Source organism: Rhinolophus ferrumequinum, chromosome 19, assembly GCF_004115265.2.
Source record: "Rhinolophus ferrumequinum isolate MPI-CBG mRhiFer1 chromosome 19, mRhiFer1_v1.p, whole genome shotgun sequence".
NCBI lineage: Eukaryota > Metazoa > Chordata > Mammalia > Chiroptera > Rhinolophidae > Rhinolophus > Rhinolophus ferrumequinum.
Window position 1 is genome coordinate 38,332,849 of NC_046302.1, and position 12,082 is coordinate 38,344,930.

Below are 12,082 nucleotides of genomic sequence, written 5' to 3' on the forward strand. Positions count from 1 at the left end.
GCTCCCTGCCAATACTGCTGCCAGCTCTATGTACATCTGTCAGATCGGTGTGTCTGTCTTAGAGTACAGTCAGATTCTGGGGGCTGAGGCTGGATCTAGAACTTGCTTTGTATATGCAGGGACTTGACTAGAGGGAAATGCCACTTTATTTCAGGCTTTGCACCAAGAAGTATTTTGATGATCTGGTCATTTCCAGTTTAATTGCTGTAGGCAAAAAAATAAAATAAAATAAAATAAAATAAAATAAAATAAAATAAAATAAAATAAAATAAAATAAAATAAAATAAAATGAAAAACACAAAAAAAACCAAAACAAAATAAAAAAAACATTCATCACTGATTCATACTGTCTGAGTATGAGCTGTTTGGGGGGAAATCTTCATCACTACTGATTCACACTGTTTAAGTATGAATTATCTGGGGGAAATCTTTTGGGATACCTAATTATTTGGTTAGGAAGAAATTGTATTGTCTGGGTTTGGTGCAGATTTTAGCATATTCAGACAGATTTTTTCGGTTTGGTTGATTTCAGTTTGAGTCCCACTGTCTAGTATGTACCTCCATGAGTATATAAATATTTAATACATACTTTCTGACGATGACAGTGGAAGGGAAGTGTCAAAACCTTCTCTAATTATCCCCCTTCCTCTTTTCCTTTAGCTGGTAAAGGAATTACATTTAACTTCTTTTCAACTTCATTCTCCCCCCATCAGGATGAAATCTTATAGCGGTAATTCCTCTGGTGTGTCAGTGAATGGAATGCGGACTGACGATGCGGTTGATAATTACATCTCCCAGTTAGACCTTGATCTTTCTTCCTTTTTGGATCTTACGACCATCCTGTATTCTGATCTCTGGTTTTCAGACAAGGGAACTGAATCCCAGAGAGGTCAGGCTCTCTGCCTGTTGTTACCAGCTAGTTTGGGGTGGAACGTGGAATGAGTCCCATATTTTCTTTCCCTGGGACCAGGGCTCAGCCCACAGTTTGCATGGGGTCCAGGGAATTTGGGAAAGGAGGAAGAGACCGCAATCTCTAAGGTTGGCCTGGCCCAGAGTGGACACTGGAGGAGGGTTTGGGACCCAGGTAGGGGAGCGGGTGATGGAGCCTGAAAACAGGGCAGCCTTGCTGGGTATAGTTCCTACATGGTGTGTACAGCCTCGTCTGAAGCTCCACGTGGAAGAGATCCCTGACGAGGGCTCCGTCGTCTTCATTCTTGGCCAGCCAGCGGCCGCAGGGGAAGGTCATGCTCTTTCCAAGCGATGGGGCATCCACCTCTACCCACTCTAAAAACCAGCCCGGAGCCTTGCCTGGAAGGAGAGGAGACAGGACCCGTCAATGACTTCTACAGCGTGGCTTCCTATGGATAACTTCAGGGACTCCGAACATCCTTCCTCCTCAGTGGCTGGTGCCCACAGCTTCACCATAAACGTGTCGTCCCTTTTGTTTACAGCATTGCTAACATGATTCCTGTGAAAACATGCACCCAGCTGAAGCTGGCTCACCCTCCAGGCTGCGGTCAATGAAATTAGCAGGCGCAAAAGAGCACGGGGAAGAGATGACAGGAGGGTAGGGAGTCTGAGGAGAGAAAAGCAAGGACATTGTCCCTGGTGGAAGGCACTCCAAACAGGGAGCGCAGAGATGCTAAAGAGGGCCTATGTTAACAGGACTTTATAATTTCACCCCGTGACAGCAATGACACTCCCAGATCCCTGGCCTCAGTTTGTGATCATGAAGGGCAGGGAAATCAGTGAAGGACTGATGGTCCATATGTCCTGCGGAGAGGAGTGCTCAAGCTTAAAGAAGGCAACGGCAGCCAGGCAGGGAACCTCTTCCCTCAGTCCCAGGGGCTGGCAGAAGGGCCACCTTCTGTAGACTAAGAAGACGTGGATTGAAGACCAAGAAAATGAGTCTGGCTTTACTTAGAACAAACTTGGATACATCCTTTGTCTTGCTGGAGTGTCAATGGGTCTTGGAAAGGACTGGCTAGATCTGTGATTCTCAAAGGGGGGGTCCCCAAAACAGCAGCCTCAGCATCACTTGTGAGAAATATAAACTCTTAGGTCCCAGCCCAGATTTACTGAATCAAAGATTCTGGGGATGGGACCTAGAAATCTGTGTTTTAACAAGCCCCACGCCCCCTTCCCCAGATGGTTCTGATGCACACTCAAGTTTGAGAACCGCTGAGCTAGATCAGGGATTCTTAAATCTGGCTGCACATTGAAATCACTAGGGGTGGGGGATGAGGGAAGGCTTTAAAATTCACCAGTGTCCAGGCCCCATCCCAGACCAATTAGATCAGAATTTCTGTGTGTAGCCAGGGCTCCACTAGGCTGAAGGGATTGAGGATGTTGTGTCATTAGGGAAAGCAGATGACATCCAAGTTGCCCCTAGATGCTTTCCCAGACCCCTACAGGGACCTGTCTGTGGTCTTTCTGTTCTTAGCAGGGAACAGAGGGGAGGGAAGCCAGACCTGTGTTATCGTGGCCAATCCTGATTTTCCATAACTCTCCCAGGTCCAGTGTCTCCACTGTGAAGATTTCGATGCTGTCTCTCTCAAACATGTCGCTGTTGACCTTGGAAGATTCCAGGAAGGTGATTCCTGCCAACCAAATGACCCCAAAATGATTGGCTGGTCCTGAGAACTTTCAAACCTAGTCTGACCACCCCTTTTAGTCTTTCATCATAATGACCAAACTTGTGAATTTTCATCAGTTTTAGACTGTGCAATCATTATCCGCTGGGCACCTTTCGCATATTTTGTGTTGATGTACATCTTTTTATTGAGCTTCACAAAAACCCTCTGAGGTATGTATTCTTATTTCCAGTTTGTATCTCAAGAAAAGTAGATACATCTAAAGGCGAAGTGCCTTATCCACGGTCCTCCAGGAGAAAGTGGTAGGGCCCTATCAGTGTCTGCTCTCCTTCCACGCCCCTCCCATTTCTCCACATGGGGAGACAGCCAGGGTCAAAGCCCCCCGCCCCATGCTCCCCGGAGAAACAGGGACTCCCATGCAGGCTGGGGCATGTGGGAATTCTCTGGAGACTCTTCTCTGAATAACAGATGAGGGATGGCTTCAAATGCCCCCCACAAGCCACCTCACCTATGTAATCTGGGACCTTGGACCTGGGACCTTGGCTATGACATCAGTCTGAAATCTGAGGCAGTCTCAGTGTCATTGCCATCCTCCCCGCCTCAGCATGCACTGCATTGCCCCTGTAGGTCCCAGCTCTGAGCCCACCTCAGGCAGGAAGTCTCCTGATACTCCTAGGCCCATTACAGACTGGTTTAAGTGCACCAAAACCACACAGACCTTCGTTCGATGCCTGGCTTTCCCATTGAATATCTGGGTGGCTGTGGGCAAATTACTTAATTCTCTGAGACTTGGTTTCCTCAAATTTCAAAACGGGTGGTCTTGGTGCCTTCCCATAGAGTTGTGAAGATTAAATAAGATGATGACTTTTGAGTGCTCAAGAAGGCACCTAACGCAAATAAAAGGAGTTGTTAGAGACCCTCAATTCCATGGCACATTGTTCAGTGCCACAATGACATACATTTATAAGTTCTCACCCAATTCATTCATTATACATGATCTAACCTATTAAATAATAATATTGACTGTTTACTGAGGGTCATTTTGTCTCAAATATTTTACATGTTCAATTTCATTAAATCCACAACTCTATGAGATATACACTAGTTTAATCTCCATTTTACAAATGGGGGAAACTAAAGTACAGAGAGGTGAAGCAACTTTCCCAAGGTCACACAGATAATAAGTGGTAGAGCAGAAATGTAAATCAATCAGTAAAACTTGAGTCCATGCTCTGCCACCACACCATGGTATTAGCATGTGAGCTAAGATTATAAACCCCCAAGATCATGGATTAGGTCACTTTGTCCTTTAGCAATGCTTAGCACGAGGCTCTGGAGCCACAGGACTTTGAGCAAATACATGATGGCTATTTGAAGGACTCTCTCTGAACTCACTCTGAATGACTGAACAGGTGGCCAAAGTGCATGGCTGACTCCACCACTAAGTACCACCTTTCTGAGTACCTGGGCAGAAGTTCCAGAATGACTCCAAATTCCCTGAGCATCTCATATTGAGAGTACCATGGAATCCATTGGCTGAATCTCACTGGAGGTGGGGAAGAGCCACCATTGTCCTTATTGGGGTGCGGATAGAGTTAGGGCTACCTCTGCCATTAGAATGGAAGGAGAAAGCTGGCAGAAAACACAGAGAAGAGACCACTCACTGTTTGGATTGGGGAGCCCCTTAAGTATGCTTTTGAAAGGGAAACTGAGTGATATCTCTAGGAAGGACACAGGAAATGGTAAAAACTTTCAGAAAGGCCTAGAAAAAGACTGCCCACAGGGTTGGTCACCGTTACCTTGGGTGAGGACGCTGAAAGGAAGATGCTTCACATGGCTTCCACACACTTCTAGGGCTATAGAGGCAGCAAGGAAGACAGGAGAGAGGGCAGAGACTCTGTCCCCATAGAGTGCAGTTGGACTGCTTTAGCAAGATTTAGGAAGAATTTCCAAAGGAACTGACATTCACAACCCTTTTCTCTGATAAGGCTAGTTGCATGCAGTTTGTCCAGAGTCAGAGGCATGCAAGAATACACAGTGGGAAAAGGACAGTCTCTTCCATAAATGATGCTGGCAAAACTGGATATTCACATGTAAAAGAATTAATTTGGACACTTATCTTATACCATACACAAAAATCAACTCGACATGGATTCAAGACTCAAACAGAAACCCTGAAAACTGTAAACCCGCAAGAAGAAAACATGAGGCAAAACTTCATGACGTTAGCCTTGGCAACGATTTCATGGATGTGACACCAAAAGCGCAGACCGCAAAAACTAAAATAAGCAAGTGGGACTACATCAAACTACAAAGTTTAGGCACAGCAAAAGAAACAATCAACAGAGTGAAAAGGCAACCTGCAGAATAGGAAAAAAATATTTGCAAACCAGATATCTGACAAGGGGTTCATCCCCAGAAGATATAAGGAACTCCTACAACACAGTAACAAGAAACAACTAATAACCCAATTAAAAAATGGACTAAGGATCTAAAAAGACATTTCTGCAAAGAAGACATACAAATGGCCAACGATATATGGAAAAAAAAAAAAAGCTCATTGTCCCCAGTTATCAGGGAGTTGCCAATCAAAACCACAATGAGATGTCACCTCACACCTGTCAGGATGGCTACTATCAAAAACACCAAAGACAACAAGCATTGGTGAGGATGTGGAGAAATTGGAATCTTTGCACACTGTTGGTGGGAACGCAACATGGTGCACTTGCTATGAAAAGTAGTATGAAAGTTCCTCAAAAAAACTAAAAATAGATCTATCATATGATATAGAAATCCTACTTCTGGATTTCCTACTTTGGATTTCCTATCCAAAAGAATGGAAATCAGGATCTTGAAAAGATACTGGCACCCCCACGTTCATTGCAACATTATTCACCATGGCTAAGATGTGGAAACAACCTAAATGCCCGTTGACAGAAGAGTGGATACAGAAAATGTGGTCTAGACACACAATGGAATACTACTTAGCCTTTCTAAAGAAGGACATTCTGCAATATGCAACATATAGATGGTCCTTGAGGACAAACAATACATTATGTGAAGTAAGTCAGACCCAGAAAGACAAATACAGAATGTTTCCACCTATAGGAGGTCCCAAATAGTCAGATTCATAAAATCAAAGATTGGAATGGTGGTTACCAGGATCTGGGGAGAGGGAGAAATGAGGAGTTATTAATCAACAGGCATAAAGATTCAGAATAGTAAGATGAGGAAGCTCTAGAAAACTGCTGTCCAACACATACTGACAGCGAACAACAACGTACTGTACATTTAAAATTTAAGAGGACCGAGCTCATGTTAAGTGTTCTTCCCATAATATAAAATAAAATAAAATAAAATAAAATAAAACGAAACGAAACAAAACGAAACAAAACAACAAAGGAGAATTCTTAAAATGAGGGAGGGGGAAGAAAGGAGGGAGCGAGAGACAGAGAATGGGGCGGGGGACACGACCAGGATTTCCTTGGAACAGTCTCCCTGGGGAGAACGTGTGTGGCCCTCCATTGCTTTCTTACCAGTGTTATCTTCTGTGCCAAAGAGCGTGATGAAGACCTTGGCATCAGTGCCCGCATTCTTCTTGTCCCCAGTCTTGACGGTCACTGAGAATGTGGTACATTTATCTGCAGGAGAGGCGTGTGGAGAAGTGAGTGGCAGACTGCTCCTCCGATGAAGGAAGCAAGAGGAAATGGACTGTGCATGATCCAATGCGCGTGTTGACCATTTCTATGAATAGCTTTCCTTGCAGGATGTGTTGCTCTGCAGTTGCTTTGAGTCTGAGAAGCAGACCTGAGGTCTCCCTCACCCCCAGCTCCCCCGGGAAGCCCTCAGTCAGGAGCGTTGTAGGATACGTAGGGGAGACTTCGGGTGACGGCAAGGGTCAGAGACTCATCAGCCGGGAGCCCTGGGCTGGGAAGAATGTCCCAGGTTGGGAAGAATTTTAAAGATGGAAGTTTCAAGGAGGGGAGCACGAGCATCACAGAACTCTTGCAAGTTCATTCTTTCCCTTGACAGAAATGTACTGAGACCCTCTAATATGCCAGGAGGGGAGGACACCAGACTAAGTCAGAACCAGCTCCATTCCATTCCACTCCATTCCATTCCATTCCATTCCACTCCACTCCACTCCACTCCATTCCATTCGATTCCATGCCTTGCACTTTATACCCAGCCTTATGCTGTGGGACTACGTCCCCCACCTCCCTATTCTTGCTGTGGAGTAATGAGATGGCAGTACAGATAGAATGCCAGAGAAAGAAGCAACTAGAGTTCACGAGAGAGAGAGGGAAGATGGAGATCTAGGGTGGGGAGAGAGAGAGGGGATGGGTGCTGGAGGGAAGAAGTGATCTCTAGTTGAGGAAACCTTTCTGCTCCAGGCCCAGGTTGTTGTCACCACCCTCGTCCTCGTCTTGCACATAAGACTCATCCACTGGCAACAGCTCCCTGAACAGCTGGCCATCGTCTTCATCCACTGCGAGCCAGCGTTGGCATAGAAAATAGTACCTGAGGGGGTGGGAAATGAGGAAAGGTTGGGAATGTCTCCTTGGAAAGATCTTACAAAAGATTAGTCATGGACTGAGAAAGAAGAGGCCCTCGGTAGTGCCAAATACTCCCCTCTCTGCCCCCGCCCCCCCCAGCATTGCCCTTCCATCCTCTCTAGCCTGGTAATCACCCCATTAGTGTCACTTGCCTTGAACAGAGAACAAACGTGGGGATGAGTCTGCAGACAACTCAGTGAAAATGGCTGTGTAACACTGCCTGGAGCATAGCAGACCCGCAATCGGGGTCATATTGAAGGTATCTAAAAGACGAGGAACTTCTGGGGACTGTTTCAACCCTTTCTGGAATGAATCTATTAGCCAAAGCTACTTCAGCAGAGAGGGTTATACATAAAAACTGCTCAATACATAAATGTTGAATTTTAGTGGGATGACCCAATTATGCTTTTGGAAGGTACAAAGAGTGTGGCTAAGGAACTAGCCTCAGACAGCGGGGGCATCTGAGGAAGGGAGGTCCAAGTTAGACTCGTCAGTGTAGAGGCCAGGCCTGGGGCAATGGAAGTGCCTGAACGGAAGGGAAAGTGGACCAGGCAAGAGAGAGGCAGCAAAGTGGGATCATTAAAGACTTGCCTCTGGAGCCAGACTGGGTTCAAATCCTGACTCTGCCACTTATACTCAGGTGACCTTGAATTAGAGTTTCCAGAGTTAGCCAAGAAAATCACAGGACTCCCAGTTCAATTTGAGTTTTAGCTAAGCAATGAATAATGTTTTAGTGTAAGTATGTCCTGTTCAATATTTGGGACATACTAAAACATTAGTCATTGCTTATCAGAAAAACTGAGGCTCAGAGGGGTACAGTGACTTTCCCAAGGCCACACAAGTCAACAGGAGGAGAGAAAGGAATTGAACCTAATCCATCTACCCCCTTGACTGCCACAGTTTTCCACTCTTCAATGTTTGAGGCTGAGCTGGCTGTTTCATCCCCAGCACTTAGCGTGGCATGTCTTCGTTGAATGAATGGATGAATCAGTACATCAAATGAAACTTTTATGTGTTATTTGATTTAATCAGTGTTTATGGTACGCCTCGTGTAGGCCATGTACTCTTCTAACTACTGGGGAGGACACAGCAATAAACAAAACAGATGAAGTCATTACCTTATGCACGTACCTTTTATTTCTACTGCAGGGAGAGGAACAATAACTAAATACAACAGTTTATTGGAGGTCAGATGATAAGTGATATGGAGAAAAACAGAGGAAGAAGAATTCAAGTTCTGGGAACTGGAGGTGTGGCCTCCCTGAGCAGGTGACACCTGCACAGAAACCTGCCTAGAGAAAGCGTGAGCGTGAGCCACTGGAGGAAGGAGTGCCAGGGAGAAGGAACAGCACACGCAGGGGCACTGGGGGGGCGGGGGTGCATGTCTGTTGGGTTCAAGGCACAGCAAGGAGTGAGCAAGAGGGGGGCCAGGACTGAGATAAGCAGGGAGTGCGGGGCAGCCACCGGAATCGCTCTCTCTGGCTCTTACCCTGAGTGAAATGAGAGCCTCGGCAGGTTGTTGAACAGAAGGGGACGTGACCCTAAAGGCCAGACTGCTGCAGATAATAGGAGAGCCAGGGAGGCAGAGGGACCAGTCCGGAGACTTTGATGAGGGGATGGTGAAGATGGCAGATGGGGGCTGAGTCAGGCTCTTCTGAAGGAAAACGTGGCCCACAGATTAGGGGTGAGGCACGAGAGGCAGAGAGGGCCATGGACATCTAACTTCATGGAGGCGGGCGACTGGGTCCAGGGCAGCTGAGGGATGAAGCCAGTGTTCATGTACCCTTACCCTGAGCTAATCAAGGTCGTGGGAGGCCCCAGGACACTGTCAGGGAAAGGGGTGCCTCTCCAAGAAAGAGAGCAGATTCATTGCTGTGATTTTGTTTCCTTGAACTTGCATAACTTTCTGTCTATCTCCCAGAGCAGGCTTTGCTCAGAGCTGCTCTCTGAGCTTGCCAGTGGTTGGAGCCAGCTCATCACAGAGCCCCGACGATTGCTTCAATATCAAGGAAACAAAGCCATGTAAATACACAACACCAATATGAAAGGACGGCAAGGGAAGAGGAGATGAGGCGAGTGAAGAATGAAAGTGGGAAGGAAAGACAGAAAGGGAGGGGAAGAAGAGAGATGAGTCATGAGATGGTTCCATTCATAAGAGTGATAAAAATATATAATACTTGGGTGTAAACTTACCAAGAATGTGTAGCAGCTATATGTAGAGAATTGTAAAGCATTACTGAGATACCTAAAGGAACGCTTGGGTAAATGGAAATGTGTACCTGGGTGAGGTATATGCAATTCTCCACACATGCATTTAATGGCATAGCAATCAAAATTCCAACAGGATTTTTTTTCCAAATGACTTAATGTCTTGATTTGAAAAGGTAAGAATAGCTAGTGTTTTTAAAGAATAATGAAAGAGGACAAGTAGTGACAGATATTAAAATCGACTAAAAAGCTACAATAATTTAAAAATTGTTAGGCTGGCCCAGAAATGCCAAATCAACGGAAAAGACTTAACTGACCTTAGCAGAGATGCAAGGGGAAGGTGGAGACGTTCACAGTTTGTCCTTCTCCTTATGATTTTTTGTAGCACTTTATCCTTTTCCACTTAAATGCCTTCGATTTTCAAAATACCTTAAGAAGTAAGCTGGGCTGACATCACTAAGCCCATTTATCAGAAGAGCAAATGAAAGCCCACAAAGATGGCGCAACTTATCCAGGGAGACCTGGTGAGTTTCTGGCAGAGGACCTACCCCAGGTCAGGACCCTGGTTCCCAACTATGGGGTTGTACCATTGCCCTCTTGTGCCATTATGATGACCTCGTGCAAATCCATGACATCAGGCCGTGTGTGAGCAGTGCCTCAGTGTCCCCATCTGGAGTCACCTCTTGGGGCAGGGTGGAGGTGGGAGATGAGGTAAGCCCCATCACCCCCTGCCCTGCACAGAGGGGAGCCCAAGAAGCGGGCATGTCCCAGGAGACACCAGGCTGCAGGCCAAGAAGGTCAAGTCAACAAATATTGATTTACTGGGCGCCCGCGACATTCCAGGCACTGGACGGCCCTGCGCAGCTCCACAACCAATTCCGGATCTTGTGGGCTTTTCTCTCTGCCTCCCTCCCCACCACCTCACCCCCTACCACATCTCAGGGACTTCTTTCATATTTATTGCCCCTTGGTGCCTTTTGCACAAGAGTCAATGTAGCCAAATGATGGAAACAGTAGATTCATCGTTAATGGTTTCGAGTTCTGGTCCCGGATCGGGCACGAATTGGCTCTGGGGCTGCAGTTTCACCTCCCTGGGGGCAGGGGGGTTCCTTCACCTTTTAGGAAGATGGTACCCGCTTCCCAACCTAGCTCATGTGGTAGTTGTGAAACCCCAACAGGGACCAGCAAACTGTGGCCTGGGGGCTAAATCTGCCCACCATCTGCTTATGTACATCTCACAAACTGAGCACAGATTTCAGATTTTTTGTTAATGATTGGGGAAAACCTAAAGCACTAGAATATTTTGTGACATGAGAAAATTACATGAATTGCAAGCTTCAGTGTCCATAAAGTTTTACTGGAACACAGCCACATCCATTCATTTAGGTATCATCTATGGCTGCATGCCTGCTGCAAAGGCCAAGAAGAGCAGCTGTGACGGAGAGCAAAAGGGCCCAAAGCCTAAAATATTTCCTATCTGCACTTTACAGAAAAGATTTGCTTATCCCCGGTCTGGAACATTAGAATACTGTCCTGGAAGTCGCTTTATAGGTGGAGAGACTTATGGGTAACTAAGTCTGGGCATAGAGAGTGGGCCAATAAATGTCTGGCAGGGACAGAACACCCAACCTTCTGAGTTAATGGCCCTCAAACACTGGACTGGACGTTCTACCAGACTGTCACCTGACAGGACAAGCAGCTCTCTGGGGGCAGCCCAATGAGAGGGAAGGGAGGGAGGCAAGGCCCACTCAACCAGCGACATGGCCACACCCAGCTCACCACCCCCGCCTTCACCTGCAGGCATCACAGGTGCCCTCAGCACCACCCCACCCTCGGCCCTCATTCCAGGACTCTTCTAGTGGCAGGAATGGCCTGCCCGCCCTCCCTTTCAGCCCCGCTCACGTGGTATCGTTGTTCACGTCGGTGATGTCTATTCTGTCCAGGAACCAGCTTCCATTCTTGCCTGCATTGTCGTGACGAACCCGAACTTTGATCAGGGGCCCCAGGTCCATGGCAGTCAGGGTGAAGGTGTCTGTCTGGAAAGAACCAGGTTAGCACTCAGAGGGGTGACCCCCTCCCCACCTTGCCATTAGTTTTACCCTCCCAGGACCTGGGACAGCCTGAGGCTGCTGTAAGACCCAAACCAGCAAGGGACACCCTCATTTGTGTTGTGGGATGTGTGTGCACGTGTGCGTGCGTGCGTTCATGCGTGCGTGCGTGTGTGTGTGTAGGGCCTGTTGCTTGGGTGTGTGCACACGTGTGCATAATCTCCTTCAACCACAAATTCTGATTAAGCATCTGCTATGAACCAAAGTGTAAATCCAAAGTGATTTACAGAAACAGAAGACCTGGACTTGCTTGCTACTGAGGTGGGAAGACAAAACGTGTACAACGTGTATATGTATAGACACTGGAGGCAACAGGAAACAGATGATACCGGGACAGGATAAGTGAATGGGATCTTCTTGGCTGTCACTTTGTAAACTCTCTAATATTGAAAAACATTTCATATCTACAGAAAACTTACGGAAATACCACAATGAAATTTTGTGTATCCTTCACTTCGATTTCACTACATTTGCTCTCTCTCTCTCTCTCTCTCTCTCTCTCTCTCTATATATATATATATATATATATATATATATATATATATATATATAGTTTTCTGAATCATTTGAAAATGAATGGTAAGTACTATGATCCTTCACCTCTAAATTCCTCAGC

The 12,082-nt window shown here is 46.4% G+C and overlaps 1 protein-coding gene across 1 annotated transcript in view; it reads right to left on the reverse strand.

The window, feature by feature from the left end:
- LOXHD1 (lipoxygenase homology PLAT domains 1) overlaps positions 1–12,082 on the reverse strand; it is a 143,937-nt gene that overhangs the window by 51,087 nt on the left and 80,768 nt on the right. Inside the window, exons 21-25 of the mRNA XM_033087872.1 lie at positions 11,261–11,394; positions 6,976–7,115; positions 6,131–6,235; positions 2,472–2,600; positions 1,144–1,308 (exon numbers count right to left, since the gene is read on the reverse strand). Coding sequence (XP_032943763.1) covers positions 1,144–1,308; positions 2,472–2,600; positions 6,131–6,235; positions 6,976–7,115; positions 11,261–11,394 — 673 coding nt within the window. The remainder of the gene's footprint in view (positions 1–1,143; positions 1,309–2,471; positions 2,601–6,130; positions 6,236–6,975; positions 7,116–11,260; positions 11,395–12,082) is intronic.